At 52.6% G+C, this 26,849-nt stretch overlaps 1 protein-coding gene across 1 annotated transcript in view; it reads right to left on the bottom strand.

Moving 5' to 3' along the window:
- Positions 1-2,522: 2,522 nt before the first annotated feature.
- NCS1 (neuronal calcium sensor 1) overlaps positions 2,523-26,849 on the bottom strand; it is a 66,233-nt gene continuing 41,906 nt past the window's right edge. Inside the window, exons 3-8 of the mRNA XM_031654638.1 lie at positions 22,305-22,443; positions 20,236-20,314; positions 17,700-17,789; positions 17,270-17,346; positions 14,447-14,562; positions 2,523-6,846 (exon numbers count right to left, since the gene is read on the bottom strand). Of these exons, the coding sequence (XP_031510498.1) occupies positions 14,464-14,562; positions 17,270-17,346; positions 17,700-17,789; positions 20,236-20,314; positions 22,305-22,443 (484 nt within the window). The 3' untranslated portion in view covers positions 2,523-6,846; positions 14,447-14,463. The remainder of the gene's footprint in view (positions 6,847-14,446; positions 14,563-17,269; positions 17,347-17,699; positions 17,790-20,235; positions 20,315-22,304; positions 22,444-26,849) is intronic.

The following is a 26,849-nucleotide window of genomic DNA, read 5'->3' as shown; positions in this document are numbered from 1 at the left end:
TCTTTGTATCTACTTGCTAGTGAATATCTGGACTTCTGGCAGAATTTTATCTAATACCTGCCTTCACTGCAACATTCCACCTCTGGCGAGGTTGTGGGGCAGGGGCTGTCAAGTCATCACCTGCCTGTCCATGTTTTTTTTTTTTTTTTTAGATGGAGTCTCGCTCTGTCGCCCAGGCTGGAGTGCAGTGGTGCGATCTCGGCTCACTGCAAGCTCCGCTTCCCGGGTTCACGCCATTCTCCTGCCTCAGCCTCCCAAGTAGCTGGGACTACAGGCACCCGCCACCACACCCGGCTAATTTTTTGTATTTTTAGTAGAGACGGGGTTTCACCATGTTAGCCAGGATGGTCTCGATCTCCTGACCTGATGATCCGCCCGCCTTGGCCTCCCAAAGTGCTGGGATTATAGGCGTGAGCCACCGCGCCCGGCCGAGGGTCCACATTTTTACCAGAAGAGCCTGTCTGTTAGAACACATACCCAGCGTCAAGTGGTAGAGCCTGGCTGGGAACCAGCTCTGATTCTGCATCTGTGGCCCCAAGCACCGTCCCACACTGCCTTTCCACGCTGCCTTTGGAACCCTCTTGAGGGTCTGGGGAGTTCTGGTGTCTTCACTGTAGGACCCGCCAGGGCAAGGCACAATGCTGGATGCCCGGCATGGCCACAGACGGTGACATCGCTGCATCCACTTCTCAATGGTTGCTTCAACCCCGAAGCGGAAGTCACGTTGGGCCTCCAGCTTTGCCTGGAAGGTGGTGGCGATCTGATGATTCCTTTCACCCTGAAACGTGTCTGAAACGTGGCCTGTGTTTGCAGGCGGTGTGGTTCATTCTAACACGGGCTGCTTGGTCTCATCAATCTACACGCTTCCTGCATTTTTCAAGAGCTTTTGGCCAAGAGCAATGAATTCTAACTGGCAGTGACGCTCCTGAGTCCAAGCTGGCTTTTATTGTTCTGTGAATTCGTGTTCCTTTAACAAGCTATGACAGTGAAAACCACCACCTCTTCTGATCTGCCTCTCCCCAGCACGGCACGGCCTATGCATACTGAGCAAACATGGGGTAACTTGACCACAGCGGGGAGAGGAGGGCTCTCCTCGACCCCAGGTTCCAGGCCAAGGGTGACTCAGGGCAGAGGGGGCAGTCACACAGACTGCCACCTCTCGGGGTGCCTGCCAGGAGCTTGCACAAGAGTTCCTCATCTCCCCACCTTCCCTCCCGACGCAACCCTCCATGTGGTCAGCAACCAACCTCTAGGCCCTCCACGCCTGGCCCATCACAGGTGCAAAAGTCATACGGGGTGAATGAATCATTAGCCTGAATCCCTGAGCCAATGGAGGTAGGACCCAACCGGACACACTGCAGTGCACACATCTCCCAGGGGTCCTCAAAGTGTGATTCCCAGACCCGCAGCAGCAGCACAGCCCAGGAACTTGTCAGGAATGCAGATTCCCAGGCCCCTGCCCAGACCCTCCTAATCAGAAACTCGGGGGCTGGGCTGGCAAGCTGGGTTTGAAGCAGCCTCCAATTCCGGTGATTCTGAGACACACTTGACCTTGAGAGCCACTGGTCTAGGCCAATGGTTTTTAGACATTTTTAAAGCAGCAGCCAGCCTCTCCAGATGAAACAGGACAGGGGGTGTCGTGGGTGAGGCAATGGGCGGGACCTCACCCCGCTCAACTCTCAGCCTCACAGAAACACTCCTGCAGATTTTTCTGGTTTAAAAGTATACCCGGCTGGGCACGGTGGCTCAAGCCTGTAACCCCAGCACTTTGGGAGGCCGAGACCGGCGGATCACGAGGTCAGGAGGTCGGGGCCACCCACCAGCTGCTGCAGTGAAACTCTGTCTCTACTAAAAATACAAAAACTAGCTGGGGGCTGGTGGTGGTGCCTGTAGTCCCAGCTACTTTCGGGAGGCTGAGGCAGAGAATGGCATGAACCGGGAAGTGGATCTTGCAGTGAGCTGAGATCGGCCACTGCACTCAGCCTGGGTGACAAGCGAGACTCCGTCTCAAAAAGAAAAATATATATATATATATAAGACAGTTTCTCACTTTGCACATTCTTTCTCTCTCTCTCTCCCTCTCTCTCTCTTTTTGAGGCGAGTCTCAAGCTCTCAGCATCACCCAGGCTGAAGTACAATGGTGCGGTCTTAGCTCACTCCAACCTCCACCTCCCGGGTTCAAGCGATTCTCCTGCCTCAGCCTCCCAAGTAGGTGGGATTACAGGCACCTGCCACCACACCCAGCTAATTTTTGTATTTTAGTAGAGACAGGGTTTCACCATGTTGGCCAGGCTGGTCTTGAACTCCAGACCTCAGGTGATCTGCCCAACTTGGCCTCCCAAAGTGCTGGGATTACAGGCGTGAGCCACCACGCCCAGCCTACACATTCTTTCTCTTCAGGAAACAGGGAAGACAACACCCAAAGCCAGAGAAAGGGTGTCACAAGGGGAAGAAACCTAAAACGAAACGGAAAAGAAAGAATGGAAACAGACAAAGCAACAGGCCCACACAGGGAGGCGAGGACGAGTCCAGGAAGCGTGTTTAATTGGCGTGACATGGACGACATACAGTAGGAACTCGGGGAGGCCGGGGCATGCTACACGGCCCCTGTCCACCCCTAGGCCTTGCCTTGACCTGGCCCCAGAGACACACACCGGCAGGTTCAGACAGGACGGCACCCCAAAAAGAGACTCAAAGGGGGCTGGGAAGGCAAGCAGGAAAGAAAATAACCACAGCCAGAAACACTGCCTTTTGTTTGTTTTTGCAAGCATTACACCAATTTCTCTCCCAAGTGGCAGGCTCCGGGTGGGAGGCAGCAGCAGTCCAAACCGCTACCCCTGGGCACCAGCCTCTGCCTTTTCGACGGGCTTTGATGATGACACTCACATTCGGGTCTCACCAGGCCCCTGTGAGGCAGGCCCAGCAGAAACTCTTGCTCCCATCCAAGGGATGGGGAAACTGAGACCCAATGAGCAGAAGTGACTTGTGCAAAGTCCTGGAGGAAGCCGGCCACTGAGTCAGGCTGGGAGTGAGGTGGGCCTCCCTTGGGCCGGGGACCACTGCAGAAACAGGGACAACGGGGGACTGTACAGGCTCGGGAGGGCGACCCAGGGCTACACCATCCTGGAGAAGGGGCAGAGCCTGAGCCTGGATGCTAAGATGCCAAGACAGAAGATGGGACCAGCTGTTTATTCAACAAAAGCCTTTTATTCATTCAAAAATTAACCATTGGGTTTATTCCGCAGATATTAAAAAAAAAAAAAAACGGGGGGGGGGGGGGGGGGCAAGGCTTCCCATCACAGTGCCCTTGAGTTAATTCACTTGCTATCCAGGGATGGCCTAGCAGAGGGTTGTCTGGGAAACGCTGCCAGAAATGTGGTGGCCCACGGCCTCTGAGGACTCACAGCTCCCTCCTCACCTCCCCACTCCAGCCTCCCTCCAGACCACCTGTCCAGTGGGGTTGCAGCCCCAGGTGCGTTGGCGGCTTACCAGCACCAGGGGGCGCGCCGCGCTTCCTTAGATCTCTTAAAATCAAACGCTGAAACCGCGCTGGGGACACGGTGACTTTCTGCCTGGCGGGTGGGCAATGGAGGCTTTTTCCAGATAGAAGCTGACTCTCCAGGAAGGGATCCCAGGCATCCTGACCTCCCCACCAACCCCCTCCCAAAAGAGACAAAGTTCCTGAAACCCCAGGTGCACTTGTCTAGGAAATGGGCTGTCAAATTGAAAAGCATTTCAGGGGAAGAGATGTCAGTACAGAGGATGACACGTACGCTTGCCTTGATGTTATTTTAAACGTGGCCTGCTTAGATCATGGAAAATCGGAACATTCTTCTAAGTCAGCATCAACACAAAGTGAGGAACAGACGCTACGAGGAAGACGCCAGGCCGTGGTCGACTGGCTGCCTGGGGCTGGTGCCTGCCCTGGCCCCAGTGTGACGCTCTGCAGAGGGACTACGGGTGTGCCCTCTGCATCAGAGCATCTGAAGGGAGCCGCATTGGGTGGCAAACGCCGCTGTGGAGAGGCGCACGGGCTGCTCAGGAGGCACCTGGCTTAGGATTCTGCAGCATCACTGCAGCTAGAGGCCTGGGGAGAGGAAGGGGCAGAGATCGGTCCCTGCTGGGCAACCTCCAGTGAAAATGGCCAGTGTCCAGCACCCCGCCAGGGCCGGGAAGGGTGGCCCTTCCGGCAGCTCTGGGCTGGCTCGGGGTGGGGGCCCACCGGCACGCTGGGCTGCGGTCCGCAAGGATACCATCTGCTAAGGTCAGAAGCCACACCTGTGGCTTCAAACCAAAAGGCCAAAGGGCAGGATGATGGAGGAAGGCCGGACACACGGAAGGGGTCCACATGCTTAACCCCAGACACCCTCAGCCACAGGCCAAGCTGTACAACAGTGTCAGTCCCATTGGACCAGAGAGGCAAATCAAGCCTCAGGCAGAGGCCAAAGAAAAGTAATTTGACCTGGGAAAGTCCTCCTTCATCCTCTCAGCCCCGAATCACCACGTTCATCCCCTGCCCCAGACCCCAGGTCAGAGCCTGGCTGAGAAACTTCAGCCATTGGTGCTGAGTCCCAGGTAGCCCGGGCCAGTGGCTGAGCAGGGAGCCGACCGGCAGGGGCCTCAAAGAATCCGCCCTTCAAAGTGGCCTGTGAAGGTGGAACCACTGACCCCATCCCTGCAGGATGTTGGTGGGGGAGGGGGGTTACGGTTGAGCCAGCATGCAGCCCTAGAGGGCTGCCAATAAATGCCTCAGGGGTGATGCTGGGGTTGGCTGAATGCTCCAGCCAAGGGGAACAGCCACGCAGCCCCACATAGCAATGTCGCTCCAGCAGAGGCCTTCCTCGGGCTGGAGACCTGCTTGCTGAGGGTGGGAACCGAGGACCAGTGTCCCCTCTAAAACATGGGATGATAGGCTGTTGACTTTGCAAAGCAGCAGCAAGAATTCTAGACCCAGGCCTGGCCCTGACAGTCTGAGAAGCTGCTTCTCACCTCAAGCCTTCCCTGGGCAAGGACTCCTTCTGGGCCCAAAGGGAGCTCAAGGGCCAGCGGGGGCGGGGGGGGGGGGGACCAGGAAATGCTGCGGGAAGGGACAAGGTGTGCCATATGACACATTCATCTGTTGGAACAGACCCCACACACCAGTAGCCATGCAATAGGGGCTACGCTGTGACTCAGACAGTCCCTGAGGCTGTTGGGGTCGAGCAAACTTAACCACACAATCACCAGCCACGGGAAACTGAACCCCAGGCCTAGAATTACACCATGTCAGCATGGAAAAGGGCCTTCAAGACCAACCAGCCCAGGCCTCCTTGCTCTGCAGATGGGGCAACTAAGACCCAGAGAGGGCAGGAGGCTGCCCACAATCAAAGAGCAAAGGCCGGACCTCCGGCTCCTACCTCTGACCCAGGGTGGCCTCACATTCCTGGTGATGGTCCTGGGAACGCGCCTGCCTCAGTGGCAGGCAGAGCTGGAAGCCTCCGTGAAGACGTGTGGGCCACAGTCCCATGAGTAGGGACTACCTTGATGGGATTGCCTAGAACTCTTCTCTCCTTTCCTCCCTCCCAGCCGTTGAGCCAAGAGAGGGCCAGGGAAGGGCGCCATGCAGTTTACTGGAAAAAGCAGATAGGAAAGCGGGAAGGCAGAGCAGGAGAGAGTCATGAACTATCTTCAAATCCCTCCCCAGCCCAAGTAGGCGGGCGTCCCCTCTATTTCTGCTCACTTAACTTCGAAGACCACCTCTCCCGACTCTGCCTGGGTACCCAATGCCCCTTCTTCTGGCTCCCAGCCTTAGGCGCTCTGTTTTCCATGCTGCGGCAAACACCAAAGCAAGAGTTGAAAAACCTAAAGATGTCCCCTGTTCATCCTCGGAAAAAATGTCATGGACCCAGAGGAGAACAAGGATTGGGGGACAGAGGCAAAGGGGTTCGGCAGGAGGCATTCGGGCTGGAGGGAACAGTGCATTAGCCATTTAGGAATTTCCACCTCTCCCCTCTCCAAAAATCAAACACAGTATCTGAAAAAAAAAAAAAATTTTTTTGGCTTCTTGGCCGCTGCAGGCCACCATCCTCCCAAGTCAGCGTGGGCAGGTGGGTCAGGGCGTGCACATGTAAACGGTGGGCCTGCAGCCCTGGGGAGCTGAGGACACACCAGGCAGCAGCAACAGTTAACAACCAATAAATAAAAGATATCAATTATATATGTATATATATAAAAAAAAAAAAAACTCACTTTCCCCACAAAAAGCACAATACTGTTATCACAAAAAAATCATCATCCTCATAATTAATCATCCTACCCACGGAGGTGGTTTTGCTGCTAAAAGATGGGACGACAAATAACGTTGACCAGGCAGAACCCCCAGACACCCTCAGCCCACCTACAGCCTCTCCGGCTGCCGAAGGACGAGGGACGAGGGCAAGGCAGAGTTCTCTGAGGTCCCCAGGCCTTCGCCCCATCTGTCAGTCTGTGTCTTCTAGGACAGAAGGTAGTTGTTTTTTTTTCTTTTAAAACGTCTGTTCGAAATAAAAAACAAAAGCACGCACGCAAGAGAGCAGGAGGAACGGAAAGGCTGCCTGCGAGGCAGCCAAGTCCTTGGTTTTGCAGAGGGCTGTAGCCTTTTCCGTTTCGTGTTGTCGTTTTCCGGACAAGCAGAGGTTGCTGGCAATTGGAGCCGGTGGCTTCAGGCGGGGGATGGGTGCAGGACAGGGGAGAGGAGAGCCGGCGCCTCCCGGGTCAAGGGCAGCTGGCTGTGTGTGGACACGGAAGAAGGCTGGGTGGACGCACGGGGTTTGTATCGGGGCTGAGGTGGCCTCATGGCACAGAAGGAGGTGAGTGGTTCCCAGGCATCTGGAAGGCACAAAGAGGCAAGATGGGTTAAGATCCAGCCACAGGGGATCCGAGTTAAGGTCTGGCCACAGAAGATAGGCACACAGAGCTGGCAGGAAGGTCGATAGAGGGCAAGGTGGCATTCTATGTCAGAAGTCCTAAAAATGTGCATAACATCTGAGGCACCCATTGGGTTCTTCTTCTTTTTTTTTTTTTTTTTTTGAGTTGGAGTCTCGCTCTGTCACCCAGGCTGGAGTGCAGTGGCACAATCTCGGCTTACTGCAAACTCCGCCTCCCGGGTTCAAGTGATTCCCCTGCCTCAGCCTCCCAGGTAGCTGGGATTACAGGCGGCTGCCACCACGCCTGGCTAATTTTTTTTTTTCTTTCTGTATTTTTTAGTAGAGACAAGGTTTCACCATCTTGGCCAGGCTGGTCTCGAACTCCTGACCTCATGATCCACCCGCCTCAGCTTCCCAAAGTGCTGGGATTACAGGCGTGAGGCACTGTGCCCACTCTATATTTATCCTTAATAAATAAATGTTTACCACTGCATTATCTGTAATAGCAGAAAACAGTAAACAAAAATGGAAGCAGAAAAAACAATCTAAGTGTCCAGTATCAGGGGAGTGGTGGAATACATTAGGACATACCCATAGGATAAAACAGTTTACAAGCCATTAAAAACAACGTATAGAACAGTCGATAAACACATGAAAAGATGTCCAACATCCCTAGTCATTAGGGAAACACACATCAAAACCACAAGGAGGGCCAGGAGCAGTGGCTCAAACCTGTAAATCCAGCACTTTGAGAGGCCGAGGCAGGAGGATCGCTTGAGGCCAGGAGTGGAGGACCAGCCTGGCCAACACAGTGAAACCCGGTCTCTACCAAAAATACAAAAATTAGCCGGGTATGGTGGCACGCATCTGTAATTCCAGCTGCTTGGGAGGCTCAGGCAGGAGAATGACTTGAACCTGGGAGGCGGAGGTTGCAGTGAGCCAAGATTGCATCACTGTACTCCAGCCTGGGAGACAGAGTGGGACCCTGTCTCAAAAAACAAAAACAACAACAACAAGAATAACAACAAAAACCACAGTAAGGCAACCACTTCACACCCACTAGGATGGCTATCCTTTTTTTTTTTTTTCATGGAAAATAACAAGTGTTGGCAAGGATGTGGGGCAACTTGAACCTCTGTCCATTGCTGGTGGGAATGCAAAATGCTGTCACTACTTTGGAGCTCAGTTTGGTGGTTCCTCAAAAAGTTACACATAGAGTTAACCATATGACCCAGCAGCTCCACTCCTAGGTATATACCCAAAGAACCCAAAATCGATACTTAGGCCAGGTGAGGTGGCTCACGCCTGTAATCCCAACCCTTTGGGAAGCCAAGGTAGGCAGATCACCTGAGTTCAAGAGTTCGAGACTAGCCTGGCCAACATGGTGAAACCCCGTGTCTACTAAAAATACAAAAATTAGCTGGGCGTGGTGGTGCGTGCTTGTAGTCCCAGCTACTCAGGAGGCTGAGGCGGGAGAATCGCTTGAATCTGGGAGGCAGAGGTTGCTGTGAGCCGAAATCACACCATTCACTCCAGCCTGGGCAGCAAGAGTGAGACTCCATCTCAAAATAAATAAATAAATAAATAATAAACAAAATTTAAAAGGCTTTTTTCTGAGATAAAATCTTACTTTGTCACCCAGGCTGGAGTGCAATGGTACAATCTCAGCTTACTGCAGCCTCAATCTCCCTGGTTCAAGCAATCCTGCTGCCTCAGCACCCCTGAGTAAGTGGGACTACAGGCATGTGCCACCACACCCAGCTCATTTTTGTACTTTTGGTAGAGACAGGGTTTCACCATGTTGCCGAGGCTGGTCTTGAACTCTTGGGCTCAAGTGATCCACATGCCTCGACCTCCCAAAGCGCTGAGATTACAGGTGTCAGCCATTGCACATAGCCTAAATAAATTTAAGAGACCTATCAACCAATTGCAATGGGTAGACTTTATTCTGAGTCTGATTTCAGTTTAAAAAAAAAAAAAAAGGGTGAGATAACAGAAAACTAGAATAGCAACTAGAGATCAGAGGATATTAAGGAATTATCGATTTTTTTGCTTTATGAATTTTTTAAAGAATCTTTCTCTTTTAGAAATACACTTTGAAATGGATTAAGTATGAAGATGTCTTGAATTTGCTTCAAAATAACAGGAATGGGGGTGGGAGGGGGAGGGCACAGATGGTACAAGATTGGCAGGGAACTGGCGATTCGGAAGCTGAGTGATGGGTACAAAACATTACACTTTTTTTTTTTTTTTAAAGAGAGAAATTCTCACACTGTCACCTAGGCAGGAGTGTAATGGTACAATCCTAGTTCACTGTAGCCTTTAACTCCTGGGCTCAAGCAATCCTCCTGAGTAGCTGGGACTACAGGCATGTGCCACCACACCTGGCTAATTTTTATATTTTTTGTAGAGACAGTCTCTCTGTGTTGCCTAGGCTGGACTCGAACTTCTGGCCTAAAGCAATCCTCCCACTTTGGCCTCCCAAAGCACGGGGATTATAGGTGTAAGTGACCACTTGCAACCCGGCCAGCATTACACTATTCTCTCTACCACTGTGTATGAATGTTTCCATAATAGATAATTTGTTTTGTTTTGTTTTTCAAACAGAGTCTTACTCTGTCGCCCAGGCTGGAGTGCAGTGGGATGATTTTGGCTCACTGCAACCTCTGCCTCCCAGGTTCAAACAATTCTCCTGCCTCAGCCTCCCAAATAGCTGGGATTACAGGTGCCCACCACCACATCTGGCTGATTTTTATATTTTTTGTGGAGATGGGGTTTCACCATGTTGCCCAGGCTGGTCTTGAACTCCTAACCTCAAGTGATCCATTTGCCTCAGCCTCCTAAAGTGCTGGGGTTACAGGCATGAGCCACTGTGCCTGGCCCATAATAGATAATTTTTTAATATCTTCCGCAAATTCCCAACAACCTGAGTGTCCAACACGGTGGAACTGGTTAAATTATGGCCCAGCCATGTGATGGAGCATTACACAGCTATGAAAAATGATGGCTCAACATTTAATGATGTGGAAATAAACCTCATCTCAGTTTCTGAATAAGTCAATGACTTACATAACTGCAAGTGATCTAGGAACTATGAGCTATCAGGAACCTGAGGAGGCAAATAAATCATTAAAATGATAGAACACAAATTGGATATAATTACTACAGCGTAGGCACAAGGAACAGCCCTATAGAAGAAAGAAGGCCATTTCCCAGCAGAGCTAATAGAAAGGGGGATCACATCATGGGAAGGCTCTTGTCACTTTGACAAGCTTGTCATGGAAATAACATGACGTGGTGATTTGCAAAAGGGGACTGTGAAAAATTAGACAATGGATCAGCATTTACCATGGGATGTGTCAAGGTACACGTCAAGCATTTCTATGATGGAAATATTGGCCGGGCACAGTGGCCCACGTCTGTAATCCCAGGACTTTGAGAGGCCAAGGCGGGTGGATCACCAGGTCAGGAGTTCGAGACCAGCCTGTCCAACATGGTGAAACCTCATCTCTACTAAAAGTACAAAAATGTGCCAGGCGTGGTGGCGAGCACCTGTAATCCCAGCTACTTGGGAGGCTGAGGCACAAGAATTGTTTGAACCCAGGAGACAGAGGTTGCAGTGAGCTGAGATCATGCCACTGCACTCCAGCCTGGGAGACTCCATCTTGGAAAAAAAAAAAGAAAGAAATATTAATAACAGTGATAGTTCGTTTATAAATTGGTTTTAATTATGTATTTCTGTGTGACTCAGTTTACTGCGTGTGAAGTTTTGTAAGTGTTCAATTATTTTAAAATCACTCTGGATACTAAAATGCTCACTGTGATTATATCTGAGTCATATATAAGGTATTTTTTGAAAATAAACTTTTTAATTGAGGTTTTCTCATAAAGCATATTTTCTAATGTCTCTTCAGTGAAAAAGGATTTCTTGTGAAAAATAATAATAATAATAATAGACGCTTCAAAACAGTGTAGGCCTGGCCAGGCATGGTGGCTCATGCCTGTAGTTCCAGCACTTTGGGAGGCTGAGGTGGGTGGATCACCTAAGGTCAGGAGTTTAAGACCAGCCTGGCCAACTTGATGACCCCATCTTTACTAAAAATACAAAAAGTAGCCAGGCGTTGTGGTGGCAGGCGCCTATAGTCCCAGCTACTTGGGAAGCTGAGGGAGAATTGCTTGAACCCAGGAGGCAGAGGCTGCACTGAGCCGAGATCCCATCACTGCACTCCAGCCTGGGTGATGGACTGAGACCCTGTCTCAAAAAAAAAAAAGAAAAAGAAACAAAAAAGCCGGGCGCGGTGGCTCACGCCTGTAATCCCAGTACTTTGGGAGGCCGAGGCGGGCGGATCACAAGGTCAGGAGATCGAGACCACGGTGAAACCCCATCTCTACTAAAAATACAAAAAATTAGCCGGGCGCGGTGGCGGGCGCCTGTAGTCCCAGCTACTCAGGAGGCTGAGGCAGGAGAATGGCGTGAACCCGGGAGGCGGAGCTTGCAGTGAGCCAAGATCGCACCACTGCACTCCAGCCTGGGCGACAGAGCGAGACTCCATCTCAAAAAAAAAAAAAGAAACAAAAAAACAGTGTAGGCCGGGCGCGGTGGCTCAAGCCTGTAATCCCAGCACTTTGGGAGGCCGAGACGGGCGGATCACGAGGTCAGGAGATCGAGACCATCCTGGCTAACACAGTGAAACCCCGTCTCTACTAAAAAAAAAAAACAAAAAAATAGCCGGGCGAGGTGGCGGGCGCCTGTAGTCCCAGCTACTCGGGAAGCTGAGGCAGGAGAATGGCGTAAACCCAGGAGGCGGAGCTTGCAGTGAGCTGAGATCTGGCCACTGCACTCCAGCCTGGGCCACAGAGCGAGACTCCGTCTCAAAAAAAAAAAAAAAACAACAGTGTAGACCTCCTAAACAAAATGCCAACAAATCAAATTTTATGATACATAAAAAGATAACACATCATGGCAAAGTGGAGTTTATTCTAAGAATGCAAGGTGATTTAGCACTCAAAAACCAATCTATGGCTGGGTGCAGTGGCTCACACATGTAATCTCAGCACTTTGGGAGGCCGAGGTAGGAGGATCACTTGAGGTCAAGAGTTCAAGACCAGCCTGAGCAACGCGGTGAGACTCTAGCTCTACACTACAAAAAAAAAAAGAAAAAAAAAACCCACATTTTTAAAAAATTAGCCAGACATGGTGGCAAATGCCTGTAGTCTCAGCTACTTGGAAAGCTGAGGGCTAAGATGGGAGGCTCATTTTAGTCTGGGAGGTCGAGGCTGCAGTGAGCCATGACCTGGTGACTGGGTGACAGAGTGAGACCTGGTCGCAGGGAAAAAAAAGAAAGAAACAAAAAGAAAAAGTGATGGATGTCACTTCCAAGATTATGCTATAAAAAGATAGTGGCTTTTATCCTGGCTCTTTCTCTTTTTCTCTCTTGGAAAGCTCTGAGGGAAGCTGGCAGCCATATTGTGAGGCAGCCCTGTGCAGGTGTCTACATGGCAAGGGAACAAGGCTACCAAACCACATGAGTGATCTTGGAAGCAGGTCGCTGCCAGCCAAACCTTCAGAGGAGACCACTGCCCTGGCCAATGGCTGACAAGTATCCCAATTTTCCCAGGACTGAGGAGTTTCCTAGAACGTGGAACTTGTGCTGCTAAATCCAGGATAGACCCAGGCAAACCCTAATGACAGGTGAGTTGCATACTCCTGAGAGTCCTTGAGCCAGAGGCACCCAGCTTAACTGTGCCAAATTCCTGTTTGTTCTTAAGCTGCTGTTTGTGATAATGTAATATGTAGCAATGGATAACTAACCTAACACGTCACAAATGAGCACATTAAAACGGGTGATACACTTATAATAAGGCATTCAATGTCACTGCTCATCAGAGAAATGCAAAGTAAACTTAGAACAAGTTATTAGTCCATACTCACAAAAATGGCTAAAATTTGAAAAGACAGAAAATACCCAATGTTGGGGAGGATGTGGAGCAACTGGAACTCTCATACACTACTAGTGAGACTGTAAAACAGCACAACCACTTTGGAAACTGTTGGCTAGTAACTACCAAAGCTAAATATTACACACACCCTATGTCCCCGCAATTCTACCCTAACATATATACCAACAGCAGGCATCCACTGGCTCACCAGGACGTGGACAAGAACGTTGATCTCTGGACAAGACCTTGGACGTTATTCACACCCACTCTCTGCAGACAACACTGAACACTCCACAAACAATACGCAGGAAAAGAGGGGAGAGGGGAGGAGAAGGCAAGAAGGGAGACAGCGCTCTACCAGCAACAGGGGCCTCTGCCAGGTGTGCTATCATTCTGTGACAGCTAGGAGCTTAGGTCTTCGACTGGCTGCTCAGAGAGGGATAAGAAATTGCTCTCCCAGGCCCTTGGCCCTGGTTGGGAACTGATTTTCAAAGTGTCTTCCACCCAGGACACTTATTTTCTTTTTCTTTTTTTTTTTTTTTGAGACGGAGTCTCGCTCTGTCGCCCAGGCTGGAGTGCTGTGGCCGGATCTCAGCTCACTGCAAGCTCCGCCTCCTGGGTTTACGCCATTCTCCTGCCTCAGCCTCCCGAGTAGCTGGGACTACAGGCGCCCGTCACCTCACCCGGCTAGGTTTTTTGTATTTTTTAGTAGAGATGGGGTTTCACCGTGTTAGCCAGGATGGTCTTGATCTCCTGACCTCGTGATCCGCCCGTCTTGGCTTCCCAAAGTGCTGGGATTACAGGCGTGAGCCACCGTGCCTGGCTTCTTTTTTTTTTTGAGATGGAGTCTCACTGTCACCCAGACTGGAGTGCAGTGGCACAATCTTGGCTCACTACAACCTCCACCTCCTGGGTTCAAGCGATTCTCCTGCCTCAGCCTCCCAAGTAGCTGAGATTACAGGTGTGCACCACCACGCTCGGCTGATTTTTGTATTTTTAGTAGAGACGGGGTTTCACCATGTTAGTCAGGCTGGTCTTGAACTCCTGACCTGGTTATCCACCTGCTTTAGCCTCCCAAAGTGCTGGGATTACAGCCGTGAGTCACCGTGCCTAGCCCACCCAGAAAAATTCCGTTCAAGCAAACTCACAGGCTGATCTGGGTCTATAAAAATGATCCAGGCCGGGCGCAGTGGCTCACACCTGTAATCCCAGCATTTTGGGAGGCCGAGGCGGGCGGATCACGAGGTCAGGAGATCGAGACCACGGTGAAACCCATCTCCATTAAAAAATACAAAAATTGGCGGATGGTGGCGGGTGCCTATAGTCCCAGCTACTCGGAGAGCAGAGGCAGGAGAATGGCGTGGGCAGGGCGGAGCTGCAGTGAGCCGAGATCCGCCACTGCGCGCTCCAGCCTGGGCGGCGGGCGAGACTCAGCCTCAAAGAAAAAGATAGTCCAAGCAGGAGCTCTGACCAATTTGAAGGCCCCCCTTCCAGCCTCCTCCTCCCAGCTATGTCCTCCACTGGGTGCCCCAGAGACCCAGTGGCCACCTGCAAACTGGGTGTCCTGCTGCTGGCTTTCACCCCAATCCAGGGCCACCCCAGGCCCGTCCTGCATTACTCACCCAGCTCCGGCCCGGGACTATACCAGCCCGTCATAGAGGGACAGCGCCTGCACTATGGACGGGTCTGCCTTAGACCCCTCCTGGAACTCCTGCAGGGTCAGCTTCCCATCGGCATTCTGTGAGCAGAGAGGCTGAGGTGGGAAACCTTCCAGGAGAGAAGACTCCTGGACAAGCCCAGCAGGGCGGGTCCCAAACCCTTTAAGAGTTAGATCAGGAGGCAGGCAGAAACCCAGGGCTGGCAGCCAGCACCAGACAGACCTAAACTCCGGGGCAGGGCAGGCCGTGGCCCACCTCTCTGGGCATGTTTCTTCACCTGGGGATGGTGGAGTGATACACAGAAAACTTCCCTCAGGCACTGGGGTGACAGCTCTGTGCTTGACCAACTGGAAGTAACTCCACACACGTCATAGTTAATGATATTAACCTCCATCAATGTGAGTAATCGACAAGGCTGGCGTCTGGGGTCTCTCTTGGGAGGCATTGGCTGCCTGGGCAGCCCACACATTGGACCCTGGGAGACCCGGCAGGGGCTGGACATGGCTCAGAAGGAGGAATTTTAGTGGGTCTCTTGAGGAGGGGACGGTTTTGGGCAGTCCCTTCTTTGGACCATCTCTCAAAAGAAACCCGTGAGACTTCCACAAGAAAAAAAGGCCACGGGGCACTGCTCACCCAGGTTTCCAGAGAGAGGGGCAAGCGCCGACCACAGTCTCTTGAGGGCCGAGCACAGCCAGCCATGCTTCCCGAGGGGATGCGTGGCCTGCGTGCGACACACACGCAAGCACAAGCGCCAATCCTCAGTGCATGGAACCCTGACGGCCAAGCCAAGAGGAGGGTGCTGCTCTCATCCCCATTTACCAGGGAGGAAGCTGAGGCTCCGTCACCTACCCAGGCCCCAGGGCTGCGGGAGGCCAGATCCGGTGGCGACCACAGGGTCTGTGCTATTTCCCACATAAAATAGGGGAGGAGATTGCAGACGGGGGCGTGGCGGTGGCGGCTGGCTTAACCACGTGGAAGCACACCGCAAGAAACTTATTATTCTGTGCTCCACACACTGCTGATAGATCTTTTTTTTTTTTTTTTTTTTTTTTTTTTTAGGACGGAGTCTGTCACCCAGGCTGGAGTGCAGTGGCGCGATCTCGGCTCACTGCAGCCTTGGCTTCCCAGGCTCCAGCCATCCGCCCACTTCAGCCTCCTGAGTAGCTGGGACCACAGGTGCACACCACCACACCCAGCTAATTTTTGTATTTTTTGTAGAGACGGGGTTTCATCACGTTGTCCAGGCTGGTCTCAAACTCATGAGCTCAAGTGATCCACTTGCCTTGGCCTCCCAAAGAGCTGGGATGACAGGCGTGAGCCACCGCACCCGGCCATTTTATATTATTTTGCTGAAGGCACGTAACACCTGGATTTCCCTAATGTCATTATTTCAAATTTACATTTAAAGTTATTTAGTTTAAAAGGTTTGGTTAAAAATGGATTCCTTGCCGCTTTTGGAGTCCTTTTTTGAGTTTTTTTATTTTAGGCTCAAGGATCCATGTGCAGGTTTGTTATATAGGTTAATCCTGTGTTGTGGGGGGTTTGTCGTACAGACTATTTCGTCACCCATGTGATAAGCACAGTACCTGATAATAGGAGGGTTTCCAGCCTCACCCTCCTCTCACCCTTCACCCTCAAGTAGGCTCCGGCGTCTATCGTTCCTTTTTTTTTGTTTTTTTTAATTTTTTTTTTTGAGACAGAATCTCACTCTTGTTGCCAGGCTGGAGTGCAGTGGCACGATCTCTGCTCACTGCAACCTCCGCCTCCCAGGTTCAAAACAGTTCTCCTGCCTCAGCCTCGAGTACTTAGGGATTACAGGCATGTGCCATCACACCTGTGCTTTTGTGGTTTGTTTGTTTGTTTACGGTTGTCTCAACTCTGTTGCCCAGGCCGGCATGCAATGGCGCAACCTCCGCTCACTGCAACCTCTGCCTCCTGGATTTTTTTTTTTTTTTTTTAGTAGAGACAGGGATTCACCATGTTGGCCAAGCTGGTCTTAAACTCCTGACCTCAGGTGATTCACCCGCCTCGGCCTCCCTAAAGTGCTGGGATTACAGGTGTGAGCCACCACGCCTGGCCTTCCTTTAAAGACGGGTTTCTTAACCTTGAGCCTGTGAATAGAAGTCAGCAGGTCTGTGAACTTGGGGGAAAGAAAAAATCAGTCTTTCTTTTCACTAACCTCTAACTGAAATGTAGGTTTTCCTTTGATGGAAGCCTAGGTGATGGTCCCCAACAGGACCTGCAGTGCCTGTGATCTGTCGACAGTAGGGGTCACGGGTCTTTTCATAACACACCCCAGTTGCTGCAGATATGACAGCTCGCAATTTCGGGGGTTGTTGGACTCACCACCACATCTTAGTGAATGCATTAGGAAAGCAGCTCACAGAATGCTACATCACAGATTCTTTTTTAAAAATACTCTGACAGCTGTTTTCTAAAATAATCAGCTTCCTTTTTGATCTTATGGATTTTATTTTATGCACTTAAAGCCATTATTCTGCCCAAGAGAAGTCTGTAGGCTTCTCCAGAATGACAAAGGGGTCCACGGCAAACAAACGAAAAAAAGGCTAAGGACTTTGGTTGATTAAAGAAAACATGCTGAGCAAACTGACTTAAGACTCTGGACACTGGATAGGGCTAGCTGCTGAGCCTGGATATGACACATGCCACCTGCCGTGAGCCATGGAAGGGGCTGGCAGCAAAGCCAGGCCCAGGCTGCAGGGACTCCAATTCCTGCCATCGACACCGTGCCTCCCTGGTCCAGGACCAGCCCTGCCCCCACCTCACCTTGTCCATCATGGCAAAGATCCGGTCCACCCTCTTCTCAGGAGTGTTCTCCTCCTCTGGGAGCTCCACAGTATTCCCTGCGAGGGAGGATGGACAAAGCCCGGAGGGCTGGAGCCCTGGCACTTGGGCTTTGGGCTCTTGGCCACACATTTGCCCCCCAGACCTGGCAGTTTCCAGATGAGGGCCGCCCCCCTCTTCTTTCCCCTCCCCATCCCTGCCATTCTGCCCCGGAACATCCCACACCCCAGCCCCACTATCTGCCGGCTCCTGCCTGCCTGCCCAGGCAGAGACATACAGAACGGCTCAGCCAGTGACCCCTGCTTCCACCTGGGCAGGAGCATGGCTGCCTAGCTGCTCGCTCTCTCTCTCTCTCTCTCTCACTGGCTTTGCCCCTCCTGCCACCCCTAACCACATGGGACCCAGCCTCTCACCACCATCTGGTAAATGGCGTCCACAATGTCCAGCATCTCGTTCCTGGTGATGTAGCCATCGTTGTCCAAGTCGTAGAGCTTGAAGGCCCCTGTAAGCAAGTGGCAGTACTGAGTGATCCTGGGCTGGGGCAGTGGGGAGGAGCCTTCAACTCGCCCCTCCTCTCTGCACGCCAACATGAAGTCAGTGACTGAATGGCCCATTCCTAATGATGTAACTAATATTTACATCAGGATAGACGGGGACAGACACAGACAGACAGACACACACACACACACACACACACACCATTTACAGCTAGGCTGCAGAGCAGTGGCAGGCTCACACCTGTAATCCCAGCACTTTGGGAAGGAGCTGAGGTGGGTGGACTGCTCATGGGAGTTCGAGACCAGCCTGGACAACATGGCACAACCCCGTCTCTACAAAAATACAAAAATTAGCCAGGCATGGTGGTACATGGCTGTAGTTCCAGCTACTTGAGAGGCTGAGGTAGGAGGATGGCTTGAGCCCAGGAGGCGAAAGTTGCAATAAGCTGAGATCGAGCCGCGGCACTCCAGCCTGGGTGACAAAGCAATTCTCTCTCTTTCTCTATCTATAGTATATATAATATATATTATATATTTTATATATTTTTATATATATATATATTTTAAAATAACAGGGCCAGGCACAGTGACTCACCCCTGTAATCCCAGCACTTTGGGAGGCCGAGGCAGGAGGATCACCTGAGGTCAGAGGAGTTGAGAACAGCCTGGCCAACATGGTGAAACCCTGTCTCTACTAAAGCAAAATTGGCGGATGTGTTGGCGTTTGCCTGTAGTTCCAGCTACTTGGGAGGTGAAGGTGGGAGGGATGGCTTGGAGTCAGGGCCTTGAGCTGCAATAAGCCGAGATCGAACTACTGCATTCCAGCCTGGTGACAGAGCAAGACTTTCTCTCTCTCCTCTCTCTCTCTCTCTCTCTCTCTCTGTGTATATATATAAAATTATATATATATAATATATATATTAAATATGTAAATAAAAAATATATATATATAAATTTAAAATAACAGGACCAGGCATGGGGGCTCACACCTGTAATCCCAGCACTTTGGGAGGCCGAGGCGGGTGGATCATCTGAGGTCAGGAGTTCGAGACCAGCCTGGCCAACATGGCAAAACCCCATCTCTACTAAAAATACAAAAATTAGCTAGGTGTGATAGTGCGTGCCTCTAATCCCAGCTACTTGGGAGGCTGAAGCAGGAGAATTGCTTGAACCCGGGAGGCGGAGATTGCAGTGAGCTGAGATCATGTCATTGCATTCCAGCCTGGGTGACAGAGTGAGACTCTGTCCATAAATAAATAAATTAAATTAAATTAAATAAAGGGATGGGGCATTGGGCTTCCAGGGCTGAGGCCTCAGTGGCTGGAGCTGAGTGCGTGGGACAGTCGGGGGCCTGGGATGTGGCCCAGAGGAGCTCCCCTCTCCTTTCCCCGACTCCAGTCCCCGCCTCCTCCCCACAGTCCACTCTGATCCCACAATTATGGTGTGGCCCGCTACAGTCAACATTAGAAAATAAAATAGTGCATCGGGAGGAGGAGCTTTTGCATAAATAAAATTCTCTTTTATTTCTTTAAAAAAAAAAAGAAAGAAAGAAAAAGAAACTGCAGGGTCTTATCCCTGCCGATGGAATGAAGTGTGAAAGTCTTACCCAGCAGGGAGCTCTGGCCAGCTGGTTTCCATCTTCCCTCCCCTCCATGCACCCTGCGTTCCTGCTAATGCCGCCAGGGGCATGCACAACTTCCCCTCCCATCTCCCTCAGCCTCCTCCTGGGCCTGCTTTTGAGGGCCCAGCCTGGAGCCTCCCACCCCTCCCTAGCCCCTCTCATCCCCAGCTCCGTGCCTGCCAGGCAGGTCCTCTCCTGCTCATGACTCCCTCTCAGGATTTTTTTTTTTTTTTAAATCCTGCTGCCACTCTAGACTGATCGCCCTGAGAGCAGGGACCCGTCTATATTGTCTGTCTTATCCCCTAGTGGATCCCTGGTACCAACACGTGGCTGTGTTCAGACGTTATTTGGTGAATGAACGAGTGAGTAAGTGAATGAGTGTAAGCAAGAATCAAAGCAATGACTATGAAAGAGGTGGGTCCGGCACTGAACCCGGGTCTTGGGTCCCCACTGCCCCTCCTGCTGCCCAGCTCTGCACCTGCCCGAGTGCAGCCAAGGCTCCTGCCAGCCTCTGCCCCCAGCCCGCCCTGTCCACCTGCCTCAGCGAGCCTCCTTCTGCTGCCGGTCGCCTCCAGGAAACCCTCCCACTGGAAGCACAGATGTCTGTGCTGCTCTTTGAACCCTGGACAGTCGGCCTGGCCTAGTTACGTGGCTATGTGAGGGCCACCTGCCCAGGGCCCAGGCCTGCCCTCTGCAGACGCGGCTGGGACGCCATCTGTGGTCACTACGGTGGGTGTCTGGCACCCCTGCCTGGTGAGGGCCGAGGGCTGCCTCCCTCTGACCTGGGCCCTCCAGCTGCTGCCCCACAGGGTCAACGGGGCAGGACTTACATCGCAGCTTCTCATCCAGGGTTCCCCGCGAGGTCACCGACAGCGCCTGGATGAACTCGGAGAACTCGATTCGCCCGTCCTGACCGGAGAGAGAGGGGATGGCCTCGGTCAGTGCCAGCCAGGCCACTGGGTCAGGCTGAATCTCGGGGACGGGCGAGGGGCAGTCGCAGGCTCCAGACATCGTGACCAACGGACATTCAGGTGGAGAGCACAGGCTTGAAGGAATGGGGGGCGAGAGGCGAGGAGAGGGTAGGGAGCAGAGGCTGGGGGACTGTGTCGGGGGTTAGAAGTAGGAGAGGCCAGGCAGGAGGCACAGGAAGAAGGGCTGAGGCTGAACGGAGAGGCTGACTCCACTCCTGATGGGAGAAGGTGCCAGAAGCACCAACGCCTGCGCTCCTCTCAGCAACAGCCTGGAAGCCCCTCGGCCTAGAGCTGTGGGCTCACAGGCTTTTGCAGAGGGCAGGCCGCTGCAGGCTGTTTAATTCCACCTCTTATTTGCAAATGAAGAAACTGAGGCCCAAGAAGCGAAGAGCCCTTCCCGGGGTCAGGAATGTGACTCCCAGCCTGGGGGTACCTGGGAGAAGCTGGGGGTGGGATAAAATAGAAACCTCCGTGGTGCCAGCAGCAGGGGGTACAGAGACAAGTGACAGTAAATCCACCCTCAAATGCTACTGCAGGACAAATCAGGGTCAACGCAGACAACCCAACAGCTGTGGGTGCAGCCGCTGCCCGGAGGTGACACAAGCTACCACATGGTAAGTCTTGAAAACATGATGCTGGGTGGAAAAAGCCAGGAACAAAAGATCCTATAGCTTACGATTCTCAGAGCCTCAGTTTCCAGACCTACAAAATGGGTATTAAAATACCCAGCTCCCAGGTGCTTGTAAGATCTCATTAAAAATAATCCATGTATGGCCAGACACGGTGGCTCACACCTATAATCCCAGCACTTTGGGAGGCCAAGGCAGGTGGATCATCTGAGGTCAGGAGTTCGAGACCAGCCTGCGCAATACGGTGAAACCCCATCTCTGCTAAAAATAAAAAAAATTAGCCAGGTGTGGTGACGGGCGCCTGTAATCTCAGCTACTCAGGAGGCTGAGGCAGAGGAATCGCCTGAACCCGGGAGGTGGAGGTTGCAGTGAATCGAGATTACAACATTGCACTCCGGTCTGGGTGACACAGTGACACTCTGTCTCAAAAAAAAAAAAACAAAAAAAAATCCATGCAAAGAGCTTACACATAGTAAATGTTCAGGAAATATTGGTTATTATTATTAATCCTGTTATCATGGGAGTTACTTGCATTTTATGCTTGTAAGAGAAATGTCAGGGTGTACATGTGTATACACGCATGTGTGCGCCCTGTGTACATGTGTATACACGCATGTGTGCGCGCACTGTGTACGTGTGTGTACACGCATGTGTGCGCACTGTGTACGTGTGTGTACACGCATGTGTGTGCACTGTGTACGTGTGTGTACACGCATGTGTGTGCACTGTGTACGTGTGTGTACATGCATGTGTGTGCACTGTGTACGTGTGTATACATGCATGTGTGTGCACTGTATACATATGCATATGTGTATATGTCTCTCTGTGTGTACACGTGTGTGCACCTGCAAGTCCATGCATTGTGTGCATACGTGTGTGTTTGTGTGCACTGTATGAATACACAGGTGTGTTCGCATGTGTGGCTGCATCTCCATGTATGTGTGCCCACATGTGTGCATGGTATTCATCTGCATGTGCACATACACGTCTGTGTGAGAGCTTGGATGTGCATGTCAGTACATGTGTGGGTGTACACATGTGTGAACACGTGTGCATGCATTTGGATGCATCTGTGTTTATTGTGTGTGTGTCTGCATGTGTACATGTGCATGCATTTATGTGCGGCTGTGTATCTGTGCATGTCAGCATGAACTTGTGTGTGTGTTCCTTCTCTAGAAGGGAACATCGGCAGGAGAGAGTGGGCGTGGAGGCGCTGCGGGTACCCACAGGAGCTGAGCCAGCTGCCGCAGGAGGGAAAAGGCTCCGGGTTGACGCAGGCCCCATCAATCCCCAGCTCACCTTGTTTTCATCAAAGACGTTGAAAACAAACGTGGCAAACTTGGTGGGGTCTCCGAATGGAAAGAATTGCTTGTAGATCTTCTGGAAGCCCGCCGCATCCAGTTGCCCACTGGGGCAGTCCTTGATGAAGCCTTTGTACCTGGAGGCAGCAGACCAGGCCAGAGAGGGTAAAGGAGATGCCAACATCACCCACCCACCAACATCGCCCAGGAAAGGAAAGCTGTGGCTCCTTGTCCAAAGAGATGGTGCCACCTGGGGCCATGGGCACAGACCTGGACTTGATAGGCACAGGCGCAGTCCCACCTCTGCCTCTCACTAGCGGAGTGACCTTGGATACAGACTTCACCTCTCCTAGCCTCGTCTGCATAAGGGGGTTACGAACTGACAAAGGAATTAACCCAGATACTGCACACAGAGTGAGCACTTGGCCACCCAACCCTGCGCTCCACCCGAGGGGGCTAAAACAAGAATCACATGAACGGCCTCCCCGAAGCCGCAGGCCTGCACGAGACTCTCCCACCTCCCCAGCTTCTCCGCTGAGCCCCTCCTGGCATCAGGCTGGGTGGGCCGCTGCTGGTGCTGGTGGGTAGACCACCATATGGAGCCAGCAGGTGGCTCCTCCCACATGCCCACACCCCACCCCTCAGCCTCTGTTCCCAGGGAACTTAGTAAACAGCATGGGGGACCCTGGCTGTTCCAACTGGACTTGTCCACCCTGCAGCCCTGGTGCCCAGCACAAAACCCTCCAGATTCCTGGGCGGCTGATGCTGGAAAAGCTTTGCGCTCCCAATCCCAGGCCAAATCTCTGCCATTCACTCACTGTACAGCCTCGAGCAAATGCCCTCGCCCGTCTGAGCCTCCGTTTCCTCATCCATAAAAAGGGGTGGTTCTCACACCCCTCTTGTTGGTATCAGGGGACATGGTGCATGTAACCACAGGGCTCAGCACAAAAACGAGGCAAGAGTGTGATCTTTAGAACTGTGAACTTAAATATGTGTTGTTCTGAACCAATTCACAAGCTGGGTCCTGTAGGCAGTTTAACCGTCCCTCCCACCCCACCTCCAGGGAAACACGCACTCCTCCGAGGACGACTGCTTCCACAACAGCAAGCCAGAGAGAGGTCAGCTGTCAGCAGCACCAGCTATTACCTTTGCAGGGCCTGACCCGACTGGGAACTCTGCACACCTTATTCTCCTAGAATGGCCCTAACAGCACTATGAGAAGGTACTATGAGGAAGCCTTTTTTTTTTTTTTTTTTTTTGAGATAGAGTCTTACTCTGTCGCCAAGGCTGGAGTGCAGTGGCAGGATCTCGGCTCACTGCAACCTCCACCTCCTGGGTTCAAGCGATTCTCCGGCCTCAGCCTCCCGAGCAGCGGGGATTACAGGCATGCACCACGACACCCAGCTAATTTTTGTAGTTTTAGTAGAGATAGGGTTTTGCCATGGTGGCCAGGCTGGTCTCGAACCCCTGACCTCAGGAGATCTGCCCACCTCAGCCTCCCAAAGTGCTGGGATTACAGGCGTGAGCCACAGTGCCCGGCCGAGGAAGCCCATTTTACAGCTGAAGAAACAGGCTCAGAGAGAGGAAGACATTTGCAAGTCCTCGAGCCCAGATGACAGCTGAGGTGGGATCGAAGGTGAATGCCAAAGGGACCGATGCTCAGAGAAGCCAGATCACCAAAGACTTTCACACAGTCCCACTGTCCCCCATTTTAATGTGACTCACACAAAGCCTCCACCCTTCCTTCAGACATTGGAGAGGGTTCTGGGAGAACCGTGCATGGTGTGTGCAGCGCTGTGATTAGGGCCCATACAGAGAGGAGGCACATGGAAAAGTCACCGTCCACCTCCCCAGTGAAGAGGAATCTAAGGGACTGGAATGGACCCTGGGCACACGAAGACCTGAAGGGACATGTGGGGCACCCAGGGATGGCACCCTGAAAATTCTGCGGCCTGAATGGTGAAGCTCAGGCACCCAGCCTCCTGCCAGTACTGTGGCTGCTGCTGCAGGAGTGAAGGCAGTTGAGGGGAGGAGGAGGATGGGGGAGGGCAGAGAAGATGGAGCAGGATGTGGGAGGAAGGGCAGTTGTTCTTGAGTCAGACCACAGCAGGCTCATGACCATCACAACAGCGCCCACAGCAAGCAGGAGGCTGTGGATAGGCCAGCCCTCTGCACCTTTCCCTGTCCCCACCCCAGAACACCTTGAAGGGCGCTAGAGGCCCAGGGTGGTAGGTCCTGGCTCAGGAACCACAGGCCTTTGTAAGAGCCCATGACAGCAGCCCTGAGAGGGTGGTTCCCTTGGCAGGTCGGCCCAACCATCCCATTTCACAGATGCCGGCACTGAGGCACAAAGAGATCAGGTCCACAGCAACGCGTGAGACTTGGAGCCCACCCCGCCTGTCTTGTCCTCTGCCCTGCCGGCCGGTGTGCGGCCCCAGCATCCGTCCCTCCCATGCATGTGATGTCCGCAGGCCCACCCAGAATGCCTGCAGCCTGGCAGGACTCTCGGGGTCTACTGGCCTTTGCTCAGCCCTAAGGTCTGTTCTGAGCCCCTGCTTGGATCGGCCAAGCAAGAAGGAAGCAAAGCACATGGATCTCAAGTCCCTTCCCACAGCAGGAGGAAGGGACAGAGCCACCCCGCTCCTGGCCCTTAAAGCTGCCTTCTCCCTGCTTCTTTTGAGTTTCTTCTGTTTCAGCCTGGCCCATGACCCCAGACCCCCAGGCCGAGATGGGCCCCTGGGCAGCGGAGGGAACATGCCTGGCACCAGGACTTAATGACCCATGTGGGGGCACACCCAGCTGTCACCAGACCTCTCTGGATGCCAGGTGGTTCCTTCTGCTTCGTGCAAACCTTCTAACTTATCCACAATGACTCTGTGTTACTTGAGTGATTCTAAAAGGTTATTCGAAACAATAAAGACAAAACAAAAGGCACCCAAAAGCCTCCCTGCGGATGGCTCACAAGGGACTGCTCTAAGGAGACGGAGGCTGTGCACAGTGAGCAGCTGTGGAAGGCTGGCAGTGAACGTCTTTGCAGAGGGAAACCGGCTTCAGTGGGGAGCCTTTGGGGGCCTATCCGGTTACCCCTGCAGAGGTTATCACTGTGGGGCCCCAGCTCCCTTCTGTGCCATTAGCAGGGGCCCCAAGAAGCCCCCTACGAGGCAATGCCCATGAGAGGGTGCCCAGCCTGATGTTCCAGCTTCCTCCTGCCAAACACCCCATACTCCGCACCCGGACTTCAGACGGGCTCCTCTGTCTCCTTGACAGGAAGAGAAGTCCTCCTCTTCTCACTTGGCCTTGACCTGTCCCCTGGCCCCTGCCTGCCTGGCCCAGCTGTAGCAAGAATCCTAAGTCGGTGTAGCCAGAATCCCCACCCCACGATATCTGATCAAGTTCCTCGTCCCCGCTTCATGTGTGAGTCCTCGTCCCGCCTCCAGCATCAGCCTGACCAGTCAGTTCAGCAGGAATCGCCTGCCCTGGAGGCCCCCTCTTAGTTTCCATCCGCTGACCCCTCACCTGTTCATTGGCTGTGAAGCCTCACTTTTCCTCGCATTTAGAGCTGAGTCCACTCTCTCCCAGGTTGTGATAGTCCTGACACCTATTGCAAGAGTCCCGAACGAAGCCTTCCTGGCCATTTTAAGAAGCGTCGGAATCTCGCTTTCTTTAACGTGGGCCCATCCACTGTCCCGCCAGGCCCCAGCTTACATGCTGCTTCTTTCAGGAAGACGGCCCAGCCCCAGGTCTGAGGCCTCGGGACCTCTTCTGCACCCCTGCCCGCTCGTCCGTCCCAGCAGAGCGTGGACCACGCTCTACCATATGTGCCTCCAGGTCAGTCGCCCACCGGAACGTAGGCCCCCTGACACCGCCGTGCCCTGATGACCCGCATGAGGCCTGGCACGAAACATGGACCTGGGGCATGTTTGTCTGGTGAGGTGAATGAATAAACACACAAACTGCCAGGCAGGGGCGGAGGGAGCAAGAGCCCAGTTGGTGTCTGGCTCCTTCTTCTGGAGCCCCATGGAACAGGGACATCCAGAGACCCTGGCGGAGACCTAAGAGTTCTGTGGGCACAGTTAGAAAACCACTGATGTGTGGCCAGGCGTGGTGGCTCATGCCTGTAATCCCAGCACTTTGGGAGGCAGAGGTGGGCAGATCATTTGAGGTCAGGAATTTGAGACCAGCCTGGACAACATGGTGAAACCCCATCTCTACTAAATATACAAAAATTAGCCAGGCCTGATGGCAGATGTCTGCTGTAATCCCAGCTACTCGGGAGGCTGAGGCAGGAGAATCACTTGAACCCGGGAGGCGGAGGTTGCAGTGAGCCGAGATCACGCCACTGTACTCCAGCCTGGGCGATAAAATGAGACTCCATCTCAAGAAAAGAAAAGAAAGTCAGTGATGTGCTCCCACCCTCTGTGTATGGAGATAGGCCCAGAGAGGGAGAGAGACAGGTTGAAAGTCACACAGCAAGTCACCAGCAGAAACAAGGCTCAGACCCAGGGCTCCTGCCTCCCAGGCTCCCTCCCTGCCTCACCCACCC

The sequence above is a fragment of the Papio anubis genome, chromosome 13 (assembly GCF_008728515.1).
Source record: "Papio anubis isolate 15944 chromosome 13, Panubis1.0, whole genome shotgun sequence".
Lineage (NCBI taxonomy): Eukaryota > Metazoa > Chordata > Mammalia > Primates > Cercopithecidae > Papio > Papio anubis.
This window is presented reverse-complemented; position numbering and strand designations above follow the sequence as displayed.